The 20642-nt window shown below is 45.0% G+C and overlaps 1 protein-coding gene across 1 annotated transcript in view; it reads right to left on the minus strand.

Moving 5' to 3' along the window:
* LOC141154865 (endothelin receptor type B-like) overlaps window positions 1-20642 on the minus strand; it is a 45953-nt gene that overhangs the window by 6818 nt on the left and 18493 nt on the right. The window contains exons 2-7 of the mRNA XM_073641385.1: window positions 16011-16522; window positions 13969-14081; window positions 12572-12776; window positions 5121-5270; window positions 3791-3924; window positions 2872-2980 (exon numbers count right to left, since the gene is read on the minus strand). Coding sequence (XP_073497486.1) covers window positions 2872-2980; window positions 3791-3924; window positions 5121-5270; window positions 12572-12776; window positions 13969-14081; window positions 16011-16451 — 1152 coding nt within the window. The 5' untranslated portion in view covers window positions 16452-16522. The remainder of the gene's footprint in view (window positions 1-2871; window positions 2981-3790; window positions 3925-5120; window positions 5271-12571; window positions 12777-13968; window positions 14082-16010; window positions 16523-20642) is intronic.

Genomic DNA, 20642 nt, shown 5'->3' on the forward strand with positions numbered 1-20642 from the left:
TTCAAATGGCTGCAATGAAACAAAGAGTGAAAAATTTAAAGGGGTCTGAATACTTTCCGTACCCACTGTACCTTAAAAAAAAGTATGAGAAAACGATTGCCCTCATAAGACAACCCTATTAGCCTTTTTTATTTTTTTCTTCAAAAAAACATAAAAATGCACGTTTTTTTTTCTTAATATGTGTTTTGTTTTCCTTTTTCTAAAAATAATTATTTTTATATTATCATCATTTTTATTGTGAATTTATTGCTGATTTTTTTTTCACATACTATTCAAGTAATTCATTGATCATGTAATGAACTAGAATGATTTGTATTGTAAAATACCACAACCAAAAAAAGGCACAAAAAAAAACTCACAACGCAGATCAAGATATGCATCTTTTTGAACAGAGATTAGGAAAATGCCAGAACAGAGCTTCAAAAACTGCTAACTCTGGAGCTGGCTGCATTTTTTAAAGAAAACACATGTTTGTCCCTTAAAAGAGCAAGACAAGTGAACAAAAACACCAACATTTGGTTGCAGCCAACAAAAGCCACAAAAAAAGGCATTTTTTTTTCTTAAAGGTATTATGTACCCTTAAGGAAACAATACTTGCTAGGCAGAAAAAGAACAGTGTAAAACCTTGAGATTTGACACATGCTTCTACCATGACCCTACTGAGGGATGAGCCTTTCATGGCCAAGATCACACCGGAATGCACGGACTGGTCGGCGGCTCTCCCAACCCGAGCGTAACAGCTGCATAAAAATAGGACAAAGCCCTTAAGAAGGACACTTCAGGGGATTTTTTTATAATTTAAACTGAGTACCTCATCCAATTGGTGTTTCTCCACTGAATCTTAAACAGTTTTTCTTTTTCTTCTGAGCCCCTCCGTTCCAAAGTTATGCCCCTCAAAAATCAAGAAGCACATTTTCCCTTCTACCTACTGGGCGTATACCACAGGACTTCTCGGGGGGCGTGGCCATGATTTGATTGGAGGAGAAAAAGTCCACAGAGACGTTCTGTGGTATACGCCCAGTTAGTTGAAGAGAAATTTTGCACCAGTTGGGGTCACAACTTTGGAACAGAAGGGCACAGAAAAAAAAGAAAAACTTCAACAATCAGTGGAGCAGCACCGATCGACCGATGAGCTCAGTTTCAGTTCTAAAAATCCAAGGAAGTGTTCCCTTTAAGAAATATAATCGCTGTTGTAAAACTGCTCAGTAATAGCCAGGACTAGTTTTAGACAAACTTTCCTGATGGCAAAATTCAAGGTGGGGCATCCTCAAGGCATCTACATTGCATTTACCTTCATCATTCATAACAGGAGGTGACGAGGTCAATGTAGACGCTGTACTGAGTCCTGATGGGCGGTGCTATGTGTACTACGTCCTGGTGCCAAACTGTGGCTGTCAGGTCACAATACAACACTGGCAGTGCCAAAGCAAGACAGGAGGAGAGTTGGTAGAGGTGCACTCCCGACCTCTGCCACACAACGTCGGAGGTGCACTCCCGACCTCTGCCACACCACATCTGAGGTGCACTCCCGACCTCTGCCACACCACATGGGAGGAGTACTCCCGACCTCTGCCATACCGCATCGGTGGTGCACTCCTGACCTCTGCCACACCGCATCGGAGGTGCACTTCTGATCACTGCCACACTGCATCGGAGGTGCACTCCTGACCTCTGCCACACTGCATCGGAGGTGCACTCCTGACCTCTGCCACACCACATGGGAGGAGTACTCCCGACCTCTGCCATACTGCATCGGTGGTGCACTCCTGACCTCTGCCACACAGCATCGGTGGTGCACTCCTGACCTCTGCCACACAGCATCGGTGGTGCACTCCTGACCTCTGCCACACAGCATCGTAGGTGCACTCCTGACCTCTGCCACACTGCATCGGAGGTGCACTCCCGACCTCTGCCACACCACATGGGAGGAGTACTCCCGACCTCTGCCATACTGCATCGTTGGTGTACTCCTGACCTCTGCCACACTTCATCGAAGGTGCACTCCCGACCTCTGCCACACCTCATCGAAGGTGCACTCCTGACCTCTGCCACACTTCATCGGAGGTGCACTCCCGACCTCTGCCACTCCACATCGGAGTTGCACTCCCGACCTCTGCCACGCCACATCGGAGGTGCACTCCCGACCTCTGCCACGCCACATCGGAGGTGCACTCCCGACCTCTGCCACGCCACATCGGAGGTGCACTCCCGACCTCTGCCACGCCACATCGGAGGTGCACTCCCGACCTCTGCCACACTTCATCGGAGGTGCACTCCCGACCTCTGCCACACTTCATCGGAGGTGCACTCCCGACCTCTGCCACACTTCATCGGAGGTGCACTCCCGACCTCTGCCACACTTCATCGGAGGTGCACTCCCGACCTCTGCCACACCGCATCGGAGGTGCACTCCCGACCTCTGCCACACCGCATCGGAGGTGCACTCCCGACCTCTGCCACACCGCATCGGAGGTGCACTCCTGACCTCTGCCACACCACATCGGAGGTGCACTCCCGACCTCTGCCACACTTCATCGGATGTGCACTCCCGACCTCTGCCACACTTCATCGGAGGTGCACTCCCGACCTCTGCCACACTTCATCGGAGGTGCACTCCCGACCTCTGCCACACCACATTGGAGGTGCACTCCCGACCATTGCCACACCACATCGGAGGTGTACTCTTCGGGGTTCACAAAGTCTGCAGACTGAATAATCAGTTGGACAGGCAGCGGCCCACCTGCTCATTTCATGGACTGGTGGGACAGCAGAAGCAGGGCGTCCCTTTTATGGATAGGGCCCTGGGCAAGTGCCCAAATTGCTCCTCCCCATTCATTGATATGTATCTTGATAATGGCATTATCATCTTACCCGGAAACAGTTTTTGAATTTTCTGCTGACGAAGTAGAGTGCCACTGGGTTTATGCAGGAATTCAGAGAGGCCATATTGATCCCGATGTAATTCACCACCAAGAAAAAGCTGAATGAAGAAAATTAGAGAAGTTAAGAAAATGCAGAATTTTTATTAACTTTCCAAACAATCTTGTAAAAAAAAAAAAAAAAAGATCTGACCAAGACCTGTCGCTTCCAGGACCTTCATTAGAAATGAGGTAACCGCAGCTTCAGATGAACAACACATGACCAAGCACACCATGTTGCTATTTGATTACCAAAATCTAGGCCAAAATGCAGAATCGATGTGTGAAAAATTACCGTAAGTACACCCCATGAATATAGAGCTTTCAGAACCAACTTCTGGAGCAATACCGTGAAGTAATCATTTTCTGTGTGATGTTATCAGTCTCCCATCGTTTTGGAGGAATTTAGGCCCATTGTTGCTTATTTTGTGGGCATTAGTTTATGTAGAATTAAGTCCATCTTTTTTTTTTTTTTTTGTATTTGGGGCTAAAAAGTTATTTTTGCAATTGGGTTTCATTAAAAATGTTGCATTTTGCCTCCTATAGCCTGTGGGTTGTAATGTCTATTGACGGCTGCAGAATGAGTAAACTGAGAATCTGTCAGTGAGCTCGTTCTCACAGTCTGATTGGAGAGTTTCTGACTGTTATATCCCTCTATTTCTGAGCTCCTCTCAGCTGAGTTGTGACCACAGATCACCTCAAAGTTGAATGTGCAGGGAAACAAAGAGCCTGCAAAAGCCAAACCGTGCAAGTTCTTTAATGAATTCCAATTGTCAAAATAATTTTTAGCCCAAAGTATATGCATTTAAACTTAAAAAAAAAAAAAAAAATTCTCCCCAAAATTAGACAACCCCTTAAGATTGGAATCGTACCTGAGCAGCTCACATCTGTGTGGATCAGTTCCATCATACACGGTTTTCTTCAATATGCTGCTCACATGAAGAGGCAACCAACACAGAGCGAAGATCACCACCAGGCAGAACACCGTCTTAGCCACTTCCCTCCTCTAGAAGAATAAACATATTATAGTCGACCAAGTCTTACAGGCTGCACAGGTTCTCCTCCTTCCTCGCAGACTGCACTGCTCTCCGCGGAGGATCATGTGACCAGTTCTGTCCATCCACCTTCTCCAATGGAAAAGCAGCTTTCTCATTTACATGTTTTCCAATTGGAGGAGGCTGATGGACAGGATCGGTCACATGATCCCCTGCAGAGAGCAGCGCAGTCTGCGAGGAGGGAGGAGAACCTGTGATACTTATACATTAGTAAATCAGTTCTCAAATACATTTATTAAAATAAATGAACAACCCTTTAAAGCCAAATTTCAGTCTTCTTTTAGTGAGTTAATAAACCATTTTTAGGGACGTTAATAGTGGAACCCCCACCCTCTAATTTCAATCATTTTAGTGGTCCTTCTAATGATCACTAACTGTAAAATTGTTCCAGTTTTTTTCCTTATGCCTTATTAATGGGGGTAGAGGATTGGTAATAAATAGGCTTAAAAGGAAGATTCGGGACTTTAACATTGATGGCCTATCTTTAGTTGCTAAGCTTTTCTCTTGGGCCTCTTTATGTCTTTTTTTTTTAACGTTTTTGAAAAACGGATGGACATAGCCCATGGGTATAAATTATCAGCCTGAGAGGAAATCTGCTAAGATAGAATGACTCTCGCCTTGACAAGCCAGACATTTCCATCTATTACTTGGATGTCCATTCATTTAAATGGTCATCACATATCACCATAAGTATGGCTGTGTTTCTGATCTACGGGTCAGGTCCAATCACTTTCAAAGAAAACTTAAAAAGGTTTTGAAAAACCCCTGTTCACCCGGCTGCAGTTTCTTTAAAAAAAAGTTTTTTACTCACTCTCCCCAGGTCCAATGCTGAGTCTCCGCCACTGCTCCCAATGTCTATTATTACCGGCAACACTAACGTCACATTGACAATACTGCAGCCAATCAATTAGCTCAAAGGCTTGTGCCGTCAACTCTGAGCTCACTGATTGGCTGCAACGCTTGGGACGTCAGCGCATCAGACAACTGGAGCAGTGGGGGGAGACTCTTTGTTGGACCCATGGAGGGTGAGTAAAGCACTTTTTTTTTTATAACAAACTGCAGCCGTAGGGGTTTTCCAAAATAATTAAGCTCTGTCCCCTGCACATGTTGGAAAATTATTTTTTGCCTCTGGGGAACAAAACTTTACCTGCTTCATGTGATCATTGAGCGCAATTCTCATCCCATTCTTCATGCTCAGCATCTCGCAGGACATCAAGGTGTAGAAGACTCCGGTGCAGGCCAGGGGCAAGCAGAAATAGAAGCCAAAAAGCCACCAGACTTTGACCGCTTGATAGAACTGGAGCACAGACAGATATACTGTTAGTAGGTTCAGACATGGTGAACTCAGACGCTCAGTGACACCCATAACGGTAAAGGATATGGACGCCTTCATGGACTTTTTTTTTTGCATAAATGCCTGTATTTTGGAGTACCCACAATTGTTTCCATTGACTTTCATTAATGAAACCCAATTTCAAAAATTAGTTTTAGCCCCAAACTCATGCATTTAAGTAAAAAAAAAACACCCCTGAATGTGTCCTTTCTAGTGATGGGCGAGCACTAAAATGCTTGGGTACTCGTTGCTCGGGTGGAGCACATTGGAATACTCGGGTGCTCGACCGAGCAACGAGCCCAATGTAACTCTATGGGAAAATAGAGCATTTTTCAGGCGGCTTCCCCCGGCGGTCTGCAGAGGGCCTATAAATTGCCCAAATCGATGGGATCAGTGCTCAAATGACATGGGGAATACCCCTGGAAGCATTTCTGACTCCTAGGTCACTTCTGTCAACAACGTTGTCAGAGGTATTACGCCACTTTTATGGACTCACAATAAAACATACCAAAACGAAACCAAAATGGATTTTCCTGGGAAATATGTTAAGGAACATCCTTTCCAGGGTAATGACTTGTATATAAAGCAAAATAAATAACCAAAAACAAAAATGCTCCTCTACACCTTGGGCTATGTTCACACGTAGCGTTTTTAATGCGTTTTTTCACTTTTGCATTGCTTTCAACCGTGACAATTGCATTCACCAGGAAATGTCATTTTAACATTTTACAAACTTATTTGGCCTTGTGGTGTGTGAGATATCATCAGACACATCGTGTTTCATTTATGAAGTAGGGACTCTGAAAGTCACAAAGCCTATTGTTATAGGGCCTGCAGTCGGCCCTCACTATTCTTAGAGAGCCATCAGCAGGCTATGTTTTATTGTTCCCATTACTAAAGAGTGGGTCTCCGATACTGTTATTACGTATGCAGTGAGTGGCAGGGCTGCCCAAAATTTCGACGCACCCCAATACCCCTTTGAAGAGACTTAGAGGAGGGCCTCCTGAAAACAATGTTCTCATAATTAGGAAGTGGGTCTCCCATTGTGTTTGCCTATGCAGTTAATGCAAGGCCTGCCAAAAATTGGGAGGCACTCCAATGCCCCTTGGAAGAGACCTAGAGGAGGGCCTCATAAAAAAATGTTCCCATAATTAGAAAGTGGATTTCCCATTGTGTTTGCCTATACAATGAATGCAAGGGCTGCCAAAAATTGGAAGGCACTCCAATGCCCCTTGGAAGAGACGTGGAGGTCAGAGGGCCTCCTGAAAACAATGTTCCCATTATTAGGAAGTGGGTCTTCCATTGTGTTTGCCTATGCAGTGAATGCAAGGGTTGCCAAAAATTTGGAGGCACTCCAATGCCCCTTGGAGGAGACATGGAGGTCTGAGGGCCTCCTGAAAACAATGTTCCCATTATTAGGAAGTGGGTCTCCCATTGTGTTTGCCTATGCAGTGAATTCAAGGGCTGCCAAAAATTGTGAGGCACTCCAATGCCCCTTGGAAGAGACGTGGAGGAGGGCCTCATAAAAAAATGTTCCCATTATTAGGAATTGGGTCTCCCATTGTGTTTGCCTATGCAGTGAATGCAAGGACTGCCAAAAATTGGGAGGCACTCCAATGCCCCTTGGAAGAGACACGGAGGTCTGAGGGCCTCCTGAAAACAATGTTCCCATTATTAGGAAGTGGGTCTCCCATTGTGTTTGCCTATGCAGTGAATGCAAGGGCTGCCAAAAATTGTGAGGCACTCCAATGCCCCTTGGAAGAGGCGTGGAGGAGGGCCTCATCATAAAAAAATGTTCCCATTATTAGGAATTGGGTCTCCCATTGTGGGTGCCTATGCAGTGAATTCAAGGGCTGCCAAAAATTGGGAGGCACTCCAATGCCCCTTGGAAGAGGCGTGGAGGAAGGCCTCAAAAAAAATGTTCCCATTAGAAAGGAGCGGGCCTCCTATACTTGTAATGCCCATGCACTAAGTGTATGGGCTGACAAACATTTACCCCTGGGGGGTATACATGAACATACTGTATAGAAATTTTTTACAGGCATCATAAACACCCTTTAAAAAAGTTATGTGGGTGTTGCATCACGGACCACGGTCACCCTGGTGATATGGTGGAGGATGAGGAGAAGGAGGAGGACAAGAGCAAATAGCCAAAATCAGGAAGCGTATACCCATGTGTGGGTGTGAAGAGGTGCATGGGAATACACCTCCCAAGAATAGACACTGGATTTGAGTTTATATTATGCTGCTATCATTTGGTGGTGTTGAGAAGTCTGGCCCAATCCTGCCCTTGTTCATTTTTATAAGAGTCAGCCTGTCAGCATTTTCAGTTGACAGGCAGATGCGCTTATCAGTTATAATTCCACCAGCGGCACTAAAAACCCGATCTGATAAAACTCTGGCGGCAGGACGGGCCAGGACCTCCAAGGCATAGAGAGCCAGTTCATTCCACGTATCCAGCTTGGATACCCAATAATTATAAGGCACAGAGGAATCACGGAGGACATTGGTACGGTCGGCAAGGTACTCCCTCAGCATCTTCCCAAACTTTGCTCTCCTTGTGAGAGTACCCCGCGCCTCAGGGCTTGTGCGATGGGAGGGGCAGAGAAAATTCTCCCAGAACTTTGACAGTGTTCCCCTGCCTCTGCTGGATTGAAGTTGTGTCTCTCTCGCCTGTACTCCTTGGTTGTCCAACAAAGTGTGACCTCTGCCGCCAGCGTTTTCAGATGGGAATTTTTTTAATAGTTCCACAACAAGGGCCTTCTGGTACAGCCCTATTTTTGTAGACCTGTCCGCCTCAGGAATAAGAGATATAAAGTTCTCCTTGAAGCGTGGGTCACCAACCAGTAATGACTGTCACTCAAAATTTTGAGAACGCGAGGGTCATGGGAAAGGCAGCGTAACATAAACTCAGCCATGCGTGCCAGACTACTAACAGGCAAGACTTCCGTGTCCTCACCAAGAGGATGACTGACCATGCTCTCCTCCTCCTCCTCCTCCCTGTCCTCTGGCCATCCACACTGAACAGACGGTATGACAGCTGTGGAGGTAGTACCGTCTATAGCGCATTAAACTAGCTCCTGTTCTTCCTCCTCCTCTTCCTCATTGTCACCCAATCCACGTTGGGATGAGATGAGGCTGGGCTGTGTGTAATCACCCTGTATGGTTCCTTGCTCCATCTCATCGTGCTCCGTCTGCAATGCATCCTCTTTGATTGTGAGCAGAGAGCGTTTCAGACGACAGAGAAGTGGGATGGTGACGCTAATTATGGCTTCATCGCCGATCACCATCTTGGTGGAGTCCTCAAATTTTTGGAGGATGGTACATATGTCTGACATCCATGTCCACTCCTGGGGTCTTATGTGTGGAGTCTGAACTGAATACCGACGGCCTTGTTGATGCTGGTACTCAACAACTGCCCCCTTCTGCTCACAAATCCTTCCCAACATCTGAAGTGTAGAGTTCCAGCGCGTGGGGACATCACACACCAGTTTGTGAGCTGGAAGCTGCAAACGCTGCTGAAACACGGCAAGGGCGGCGGAAGCTATAGCTGACTCTCTAAAATGGGCACACAGGCGGCGTAATTAAAGAAGCAAATCCGGCAGCTCCGGGTAGGATTTGAGAAACTGCTGAACCACAAGGTTAAGCACATAGGCTAGGCATGGTACGTGTGTGAGCTCGCCTTGCCTCAGAGCCGCCACCAGGTTCCGGCCATTGTCACATACGACCATGCCTGGCTGTAGGTTCAGCGGTGTGAGCAACAGATCTGCCTGCTCTTTCAGAGCTGTCCACAACTCTTCAACATTGTGCGGTTTGTCACCTAAGCATATTAGCTTCAGCACAGCCTGTTGCCGCTTGGCCGAGGCAGTGCTGCAGTGCTTTCAGCTTGTGACTGATGTGGTCATTTCGAAGATGGAGGCTGAAGAGGAGGAGGCTGAGGAGGATGAGGTGCAGGAGCTGTAGACCATGGGGCCAACCCTGATTGACCTAGGGCCCGCAATCCTTGGCGTCGTGAGGACGTGTACCGTCCCTGCCCACAAGCACTTGTCCACGTGTCCGTGGTTAGGTGGACTTTCCCGGTAACTGCGTTGTTTAAGGGCACGGCTAATGTTTTGGGACACGTGCTTGTGTAATGCTAGGACGGCACACCAGGAGAAATAGTGGCGGCTGTGGACCAAGTACCGAGGGACAGCCGCCGCCATCAGGTTGCGGAATGCTTCCGTCTCCACGAGCCTAAAAGGCAACATTTCGAGTACAAGCAGTCGTGAAATGTGAGAATTTAGTAGTGTGGTCTGTGGGGCGTTGGCTGCATATTTGCGCTGGGGTTCCAAGGACTGGGGTATGGACAGCTGAACGCTGCGCTGGGACAAGGACGTGGACGTGCTTCCTGATGCTACTGGAGAGTGTGCAACGACAGGTGCAGGGAAGGAGGCATCTTCGCATGCACCTTGGACAGGGGATTGGCTTGCATGCACAACAGCGGAAGAAGCAATGGTGCCACCCACAGACACTGTTCCTGTACCCTGGGGTTTGGCCCACAAAGTCGGGTGCTTTGCTGCTATGTGCCTGATCATGCTGGTGGTGGTCAGGCTGGACGTTTTTCCACCCCTGCTGATTCTGGCCTGGAAGATGGTGCAAATGGCCTTTTTGGGGTTATCGGCAGAGTCTTTAAAAAACAACCAGACTCTGGAGGACCTAACAGTTGTACTGGCAACTTCCTTAGTGTTGGTGTTACGGGGAATGGTTGCCTGCCTTCTGTCTACAGCCGCCACACTGCTTCTTCCTGCCTGTTGGGGTGCTCTGCCTCCCTCCCCCTGTCTGCTGCTGTCCTCGCTCTGCATGTCCTCCTGCCAGGTTGGTTCAGTTACTATATCATCCACCACCTCATCTTCCACTTCCGCACCCTGGTCCTCCTCCTGACTTTCTGGCAATTGTGTCTCATCATCGTCCACCTCTTGTGACACTTTCCTACCGTTGCCTCCGTGTGACCGTGGCTGCTCAAATATTTGAGCTTCGCTACATGCGATCTCCTCTTGCCCCACTTCAAGTGGACCGGGCAAGAGGCCCGAATCTATAAATGGAAAAGTGAACAGCTCTTCAGAGTTTCCAAGTGTGGGATCAGTTGTCTCCGGGCACTCGGCATGATGGGAGGAAAGAGGATCAGGGTGAGGAATATGCGGTCCAGACTCACGGCTACTGAGACTTGACCGTGTGGAAGACAGGGTGGTGGTGGTGGCTAAGTGACTGGAAGCATTATACGCTATCCAACCAACAACCTTTTGACACTACTCTGGGTTCAATAGTGGTGTTCTGCGGTCCCCTAGGAATTGGGACAGGAAGGTCGGGCGAGAAGATGTGGGTGTTTGTTGTTTGCACAATTTCAGCTTGCCCATGGCCTTGTCCTCGGCCTCTGCATGCACCATTACCATCACGTCCAGTTCCCCGTCCCTTGCCACGTGCCTTGCCCATTTTAAATGGAGGACAATATCATCCACGCTCACTACAAATGACTGAATTTGGAGCGAACTTATATGTGATCCGTGTGATGGAGAAAACACAGTTGGAAATACCTGGCCTGTAGGTAAGTAGTTTGAACAGCAAACTGCTGTGAATTGCTTCACTGACACACTGAAACAAATTTTTAATGGAGGCCAGAAATGGCAGTATTTTCTGACAGCGTATATGTGATCTGTGTGACAGAGAAAACACAGTTCTAAATACCTGGATTTTTAGCACTGTAATTTGGAAAGGACCTGGCTGCATTCTGCAGTGCCAACAAGCAAATGGCGCAGAAAAACGGTGTTCTCTGGATTGCTTTTTAAGCAAATAATGAGGATTAAGATCCAAAAAAAGTATTCCTGGGCCAGGAAATATCTGGGTCTAGAAATATCTAACAGCAGCAGAAGGCAGAATTGGAATGGAGCCTCTTGTGCTATATGCACTGCAGTCTGCTATATACACTGACTGCCTATATGCCCTGCCTGCCTGAAATCTCTGCAGATGGATTAGTCCTCAGAAGGACTGTTTGTTGAGATGGATATGTGTAATGTACGTTTTTTCTCCCTACACTACCTAATACACAAGCAAATCTCTCCCTACACTGTCTGATTCCTGAGTGACTGTGACGAACATGGCGGCGCCAGGTCTGATATAGACCTGATGATGCTGTGCGACCAGCCAATCACTGTAATGCCACAACCAACACGGCTACGGCATTACAGTGAGTGGCAGGCAATCCCTGCATGTTGATTGGCGCTCTAAAGAGCCCCAAACATGCAGGGAGGGGACCCGAGCATCCGCCCAAGCATCTCGCAAGTACTCGGCGAGCTCCGAACATCTCGAGTACTGAAATGCTCGGGCGAGTACCAAGTACTTTCGAGTATGCTCGCTCATCACTAGTCCTTTCTTTTAATTTATTGGAAGTATAAAAAATGAACACTTTTATCCTATACAAGAAAACTTTAGAGGTACAACCTGTGACATTAAATTACTCTAGTTTGTAGGTGTCCAAAACTTTGGGGACGGTATTGGGAACCGTACAGGAACCTTGTATGCTGTAAATGCAGTACACAGTTGCATTAAAGGGACTGACCACCTCTGAGGATAATTTATTTTGACCTAAATTCTTGTATTTGGGACAAAAAAAATCATTTTTTGCAATTTGGATTCATTAAAAATGTTGCCCCGTTTGGCTTTTACAGGCACTTTTTTTCTCCTGAACACTAAACTTTGATGTGGTCTGTGGTCATTTCAAAGCAGCTAAAAAAAAAAGACAGACAAGAGTTAGAAACTCTCCCATTGGACCAGCAAAAGGAGATCACTGATGCGTTCTCAGTTAACTCATGGCAGCCAGCGATATATAGCGTAATAGAGAGGCTATAAAAGGTAAATGGTGCAAAATCTGTATTGAAAAATGTTTGAAAAAATGTTCCCAATTACAAAAATTCTCTAGCCAAAAATACATACATTCAATCAAGAAAAAATATGTTCCCAAAGGGGGTGTCTTATAAGAGATAACCCCATCCAGAATATGGCAGCCCTGGCACAGTGCTGGTTTCTCCAGAATGGTTCCGCTAGATGGCCGCATCTTCCCTACAGCAAAATGTAGTCTTACAGAAGAATGACCAGGATGGCCCCAATCTGCGAGAATGGAAGCTGTTCGTACAGAGCATCCCTCCGTATCATCTCTGTTTAATGGGAACACCTGAGCATAAAATGTACATATGTCTTTTAAACATGTAAAAGAAAGTATTTGGGCTCTTTACCTTCACAAACCCTGGCGGATTCTCCAGTGGCAGCATGCACACCCGAATGGTTTGCCCATTGACTTGCAGACTGACAAAGTTGAAGGCAATAGCTTCTGGAACAGCCAAGATGATGGCTACCGCCCAGATCAGTGTGAGCTCTATGGCCTTCCGCACGGGAATCCCGATACCCTGGATTCGATTCCAGGAGGCCACTGCTCGATATCTGACAAAAAAAGATAAATAATGAACACAGAGCAAATTTTATACTGTATGTATCTTAATTATATAATTTAGAGCTGAAATCTCCCAGCATTCCCTTCTGCGCAGAGCTGCATTTGTGCATTCCATTTTGAAAAATGGTCTTTACAAAAAGCTTTGTACAATATCCGTATATGTGATGGAAGTAAACTCCTCCTGCATTACAGGAGGACAGGTTAAAAGGAATCGGTCACCATTTTTTTTTCTGCCTAATCTGAGAGCAGCACAATGTACGGGCAGAGACCCTGATTCCAGCGATGTGTCACTTACTGGGCTGCTTGCTGTAGTTTTCATAAAATCACAGTTTAATCAGCAGGAGATTAACACTAGAGGACTAGTAAACCTGCTGCCAGGTAGTCCAAGCTGATTGGTAGCTTTCTGCCTATGCACAGAGCACACAGAAGGTGCCAATCAGTGGTGTGGGCGGGATTATACAGAGCTCAGCATTTAGAGGACTGCTAGATCTGCAGCAGAGAAAACTTTTTTTTTATCAAAACTGCAGCAACCAATAAAGTAGGTGATACATCGTTGGAATCAGAGTCTCTGCCCCTACATCATGTTGCTCTCAGATGGGCTAGGAAAAACCTGGTGACATATTTCCTTTAACTATTAAGGGTGTGTTTAATAACAAATGTGTTATTCTTTTTCACAGGCAGCCTGCAGAATAGTGAATACAGCTCTGGAGGCGGTAATCTATAAACAGTATGTAATGCAATGCGTTGTGTTTCCCTCATTCAAATCTGGCCAGGAGAAGTTGAACAGAGGTGGCGGTCACATTTGTTCCCTGCTTCTCCACACTTGCTTCAACTCCTCCTGGCAACGATCTTGTAGCCAGGGTAGAAAATAAACCACAAGACCACCATTCTGGCAATCGCTGGGACCCACCCCGATCTAATTGTTATCAACTATGCACTGGATAGGTGCTGATTTATGTAGACTGGAATATGCCTTTAAGTGTTTTTCACTTTTTTGATCAAAGAGTCTATATAAAGTAGAATGGTTCTCCCAGCCTTAAAGGGGTTGCCCAGGTATGGCAAACAAAGTATCATCATATAGCTGTAGATCATGACCATGTAGAAGTTGTCAGGAATTACTATATTGACATATTGAAATCTAAAACCTAACAGTTGTGGGAATTGGAAGGTCTTGCGTTTTACCTGTCTATGCTGAGAGCACAAAGGCTGAGCACAGTAACCCCAACAGATGCCTTCTGGATAAAGGGGAACAGCTTGCACGCATAAATTCCGAAAGGCCAGTTCCCCGCCAGTAGCTGCAAGTACACAGGAATCATAAGTTTTTTTTGTAATAATGACATAATAAAATAATAACTTAACCTATACTGTGATAGGACACACGGACCCCCTATTAGCTAACTGAATACAAAGTATTTTTGTCACGGGTGTGTCAGATGCAACAGACTGTCGCTCTGCATCTGGCTGCAGAAGGTCACTGCGTTTGGCATTGCAGATGCCTTCTTAATTCTTCTGACTTTTGGACCCAGCGGCAACCTCCCTCCTGCTTTGATTGACACACCCTGCTCTAGGTGTTTATAAACTCTCAGTCAGCTTCAGGGAGTCGCCGGTGATATTCTCATTTTCCCTTGTGAAGGCTTGGAGCTATAGCAGTCGGCTAGCTTCCTCTCTGGTGCTCTTGGAGGACGTTTGGTGTTATCCCTCTGGTGTCTGCTTAAGCTAAGTTTTCCCCCCTTTGTTTGTCTCCCTTGTTGTCTTTAGTTTATAGTGGGAACTGACCAGTGCTCACCCCCTCCCTATCTGCGGCCTAGCTCTAGGGATATACAGTGATTAGGTTTCCTGCTCGGCGATTGGTGTGGAACCAATATAGATACGGTAGGGTAGGCAGGGTGTTATTACATCTGCCTAGGGGTCTCTACTTCCTCTTTCCCTAGTCTGGGCTTCCTTCCCCTCATCCCTTCGTGTTGCACTTAGTCTTTCCTACACTGTGTGTGACAATTTTTTTGGCACAGCATTTAATGTCATGTCAATCAGACAAGCTCATACTAATGGGATGCTCTCTTGGGGCCTCATAGCAAAAATCATAATGGACCACCAATATGGTACTTAGTTTTGCCATCCAACATGGACCTTGGGTTTGTTTCCTCCTCCATGCTTTGTCCTTGACCCTTGGACCAATTCCCAACCCACTATTTTCCATCAATGAAGTTCAAGTAGCATATAGGATGGGGCCAACCAGGGTTAGGCTTCCTTTCCAAATGCTCCTTGGAAGCTGCACGGTCTATCCCTGGAGTTACTTGAGATGGGATCCTAAACAATTAAGTCGTGAAGATGATTTTAATATATAAATGCCATGAAAAATTATTATGAAGATGCTTAAAAGCTTTACAGATGGTCCAGAATTTAATCACATTGCCCGTAATCAGCTTGGAGTTCTGTATCACGGGAGCAATGAAAAATCAATGACACAGAGTTGCTGTCCCCTATTTCGGTCTAAGAGTACTCTTTATAATGCAAAATTAACATGTCTACTCCATCTCCTGCTTGTGATGGGTTTCTTCCTGACCGTGTTTACAAGCAGGAGGCAGGGGAAAAGGGCTGAAACTGCATCTCATAGGATGCACTGGAGATTCTGCACACAGATGATAGAGATAGTCAGTGTGAGTCAAGGGAGTTTTATAACTTTGCATCTAAACATTGAAAGTGATTCACCTACTATATCACTTTTCTCTTATATTTAGGCAGAATTGATATCTTAAAGAGTTATTCCCAACATTAAAAATTATCACCTATTCACAGAAAAGGTGATCTAACTTTGTGATTTGTGGAGATACGACTCCTAAGATCCCCACCAATTCGGAGAACGGTGGGTTTGAAATGCCCCATTAGAATGGAGCTGTTTACGGAAAGTCAGAGACTAACTTGCTGAATACACAGGAGAACATGGACTTTACTGGTTGTCAGATTGGAGATCACATAACACAGCTGCCTATAGTAAAAGGGGAGAAAATGCATCGATTGAAGCTTTTCTTGAGTAACTCCGGGTGCAGACAGCCATATTTCATGGTCCATGTACTTTCCGCAGCCTCATTACTGACCGTTGGTCTTCTGACCCACAAGTCTCAATGGCATATATGACCTAGTAGTTTTGGGTCAGGAGACCCAAGGTCAGTCCAGGCATTGTGGTCCTTAATACCAATAAATATTTTAAAGCCCTATTAACAAACCTTATAAATATTGATGGGAATAGCGATTAGGATGTAGAACAAGTCACCAAGTGCCAGGCTGGCGATAAGGACGTTGGGTCCATTCCTCATGCATTTATTCTTGTATATAATTCTTAAAAGTGTGGAATTTCCTACAATCCCCACCAGGAAAATCACACAGGACAGTATTGTTGTGACGTATTTGAAGGCGTGCTTGATTTTAGAGCGAGTCAGACAAGGAGGAGGTGAGCCAGGTGGCATTCTTCCTTGGCTTTCACTTGAGATATTACTAGTATCATTCTGTAGATTTATATCCACCTGCAGAAGGTTGGCCGCTGGTTCTTGATACAATGACTGCGATAGTTCTGAAGTCTCTTCGAGAGACAGCGGCGTTGGGGAATATTGACTGGAAACTCCCACAAGTAGGCATAGGATCCAAACGGCAAATGTGCCAGGTGGCATAGTGTATACCGGCAGATCTGGGATTACAGACGTCTTGAGATTCTGAATGACGTCTTTTTCACATTAATAATCTGCAGAGAAGAGAAAGACATTAGCATGAAGATAATTTCACAAATTTATGTAGACATCAGATCAAATGATTTTTCCATGAATGTGATCAAACTTGGAGGGTTTGTCTGCTTCAAAAGAGTGAGAAGGATCCTTCTGACAACAGGGTGCTTAGGATTGCTTAGGCGGTATTCTGTGCGGAGGCCCATCAGCAAGTGTTTAATTTTCCTATAGCGCCTCCAGATGGAAAATGAAGCATTACACATTTCCTATTGGGATCAAGTCCTTGCAATCTTTCTTGTGCTAGGTCCTCCATACATGCCCTTTGCTAAGGCTAATAGGTAAAGGTCCGGAGTAGAGATGAGCGGATCGATTCGTGGGACACCGGTCCAGCGTCCAGGTCAGTGGTACCTGGTGGCTAGACGGTAGACCTAAGAATCTCTTATCTTCCAGCGTCCCGAACTCAGCTTTTGTTTGGTCATGGCTGGCGTCACGTTGCACAGATGACCTCGTGTCAGCACTGACAAATCAAATACCACGCTGAAAGGTAGGAGACTCGCGGACCTTCCATCTAGCCGCCAGGTACCACTGACCTGGACCCTTCCAGAATCTGCTGTATATCTATGGCACAGTGCTGGGTACAGAGCAGGATCAGCAGCAGAGCCTGCTCCATATACGGCAGGTGCTGACTGTGTTATACAGCAGACATCTGCCTCTAACAGCAGTGACCAGAGCTAGCTCCAATCATTGCTGTTTAACCACTTAAGCGCTGCTCTCAATCTGCGACGGCAGCATTCAAGTGGCGTGTCAATTCAGGGATTACCCAGTGCCGATGGGTTGCCTCATGAACGCCCTTCTGGCTGGGCTTCATAGGAGATTGTTAAATTCACTGCATATTGCAATACTGAACTATTGCAGTATATAGTACAAGTGATAAACCTTTGCAGATTCAAGGCCCCTTAGGGGGACTTAAAAAAGCAAAAATATAAAGAAAAAAAAAACTACAGAAGACAAACTCGCCCACAGAACTGTTGTTTTTCAGTCACTGCAGCTCCCCCCAAAGTATAATAAAAAGAAGCGAAACATCATATTCTCCTGAAAATGATACCAATGAAAACTACAGCTCACCACGCAAGAAACAAGCCCTTACACAGCCACATCAGTAGAAAAATAAAAAAAAAGTTATGGGTCTCAAAAATGGTGACACCCCAACTTTCTTTTAACAAAGTTCTGAATTTTTTTTTTAAAACTAAAAATTTGGTATCACTGTAATCATACAAACCTTACGAATCTTATTGCCTGTTCATTTTTACCGCACACTAAGGCTATGTCCACACATCATGGTTTTTTGGCGTCAATTTTCTGCAGCAAAACCTGATCTTCAAGGGCATTTTGTTCAGGATTTTTCTTGCAGTTTTGGTGCTTTTTTGATGCTTTTGTGGTGCATTTTTTCTGCATTTTTTTCACTGTCCTTCTGTCTCTTTTTATGCATGTACATAAAGTTCTGTGCAAAAAAAAAAAGAACCCCATTCTATTTTGGCATCAAAAACACTGATACAAATTTTGATGCGTTTTTGATGCGTTTTTTTCACCACCCATTGCTTCCTATGGGTGAAAAAACGCTGAACAAACGCTGAAAGTAGTGACATGCTCTATTTTCCAAAAAAAACATGCAAGGCACAAAATCCTGAACAACAACAAAAAAAAACATGATGTGTGAACAGAGAATTCTGGTTTCTCATAGACTTTGCTGGTACTGTAAAAGGCGGCTGAAAATTTGCATAAAAAACTGCATCAAAAAAGTCTGAAAAAAAAACAAAACATGATGTGTGGACATAGCCTAAGTTTCATAAAAATGAAACCCAAAACCTGTTGCAATTTTTTTATCGCCATTTCACCGCAATTGCAATTTTTGTTTGTATTTTTCAGTACATTATTCATAACTATGGCTCATGCTGCATAAAAACAAACCAACAATCTCCTTGAAATGAGCTGAGTAAATATGAGCAATAACATGGAATAGATATCTGCAGATCTTTTTTACCAAGGAATCGAAAGAGCTGGGGAATTCCCTGCCGTATTTGGTGGGAAAGACGTCCTTGTCCGTCACCAATTTTTGTACAGGAAATAGACCTGAACGAGTGGCTGGCAATCAATATTACCAAATTCTTCAACCATATCAACCTTCAGTACAGCACCATCTCAGAGTTCTGCACAGACCATGGCTGCCTGCAACACACGGTACTACTGGTATGACGAGCGGGGAAAGAAGATAAAGTGCACAGCTCCTCAATATATTGATTTTGTCATGAGTTCTGTACAAAAATTGGTGACGGAGGAGGACGTCTTTCCCACCAAATAAGGCACCATCATCTGCATTTTGTCATCCTCCCAGTCTCTTCGACTTTGTTCAGATGTCCAGTAATCATCCATTAGAAAAGAATCCAGCAGCAATCCGTTGGAAAAAAAAAAAAAAAAAAAAGGTTCTGCAGACACAACTTTTTTGTCTGGCTAAAAAAAAATTGATTTCAACTGGATCCGTTTTTTCTTTAACATTGAAGTCTATGGAAAACAGATCCGTTAAATAGCCATCCATTTTTCTTCCATTTGAAAAGGATCCGTTTTTTTTCGGAAGAAACCAAATGGCTATTTAACGGATCCGTTTTCCATAGACTTCAATGTCAAAAAAAGCCGGATCCAGTTGAAATCAGTTTTTTTTTTTCAGCCGGACAAAAAAGTTGTATCTGCACAACATTTTTTTTTCCAAGGATTGTTGCTGGATTAGTTTATAACAGATGATTACTGGACATCTGAACTTAGCCTTAAACAGTTCCCATATTTTTGTAGTCCTCAAAAGTGTAATTTCCAGAGATAAACCAGCCTTAATCACATGAAGCACACAGCTCCGTCATTTACTGGTCATGCAGTGTTTTTGACCATCCGCATACAAGAACACTTTTGTCCTTGAGTGCGCATTGTTTTATTGTCCAAGGTCATGAGTGTCCTGCTTCTCCTGAGGCTTTTCTCATGTAGTGACTAGTGAATCCAAGCTTTGATGACCTACGGTAAGGAGCCAGCTCACCATGATATTATGAATAGGCCTTTCTGAACAGCATCACAAGAAGAACATTCAGAGCCATTACGTTTTCAGACATCAGCAAAACATGCCCTAAGGTGGCGGCACTTTATTACCAAGTGTAAATCAGATTTGGGCAGGAGAATGAATTGCATTTAGTAGACCGCTCATTGTTTCTGGGAAGTAATGAAAAGACAAAACATGGGTGTAGGTCTTCTAATAAATGATCTTGATGCTTATTACGAGGGTGCCCATAAGGAAAAACCAAAAGCAGAGTTCCTGCAGATGTTCAGAGCTGTTGACGTGCAAATAGATGCGATTTTTGCAGCGCTTTAATCTGAAGCTCTATTCTTCAGAAGACCTCTATCTGGTGGCTGGCATTCATACCAAAGAACTTTTTTAAAAGGTTGTCCAGGACTATTTTTTTTGTCATGGACAAGTAGTTGCTAACAGAGGCAACTACCTGCCTGTTCTACCTGGCGCCCGCTCAAAATAGTCACTGACCGCTCCCAGCGGCAATTCAGCTGCTCCGCATCAACAGAGCAGCTCTTCCTCTTTCGGGCTGTAGGGCGTGACTGCCGGCATCATATTGATTGACAGCGTAGCTGGACACCAGCTGGACACCATTTTGATGAGCCGTAGAATGCCGGCAAACAATGAAAAAAAAACTAATACTCACCCCTCACCTCCCTGGCGCACTGCCCTCCGTCTGGTGCTCAGGGCCTCTTCTTTTGGCCACTGCATGGTCCTCAAGTGTCTTCACTCTAAAATGAGACTTCTGGCCATGACCAGGCCTCGGAGGTCATTAAAGTCTCGGCACATGTAATTTTTTACATCTTAAAAAGGAATATTCTATTCTCGGAGAATAAGTTCTTTCCAAATCCAATCTCTCGGGAAAATCCACCCAATTTGGCAAATTCGAATTTTCTCAGATCTTCTTATCTCAACTAATTACCCTATAATATACTAACGTGGCGTCTTACGCTCTGCTTGATAGTAGGGCATAGGCATAGCCTTAGAGAGTATTAAACCCTTCCAACGATGCAGTCAATATTCGTTTTTGCACT

Source organism: Phyllobates terribilis, unplaced genomic scaffold, assembly GCF_046119375.1.
Source record: "Phyllobates terribilis strain yellow unplaced genomic scaffold, ASM4611937v1 Scaffold_7__3_contigs__length_470593459, whole genome shotgun sequence".
Classification (NCBI taxonomy): Eukaryota; Metazoa; Chordata; class Amphibia; order Anura; family Dendrobatidae; genus Phyllobates; species Phyllobates terribilis.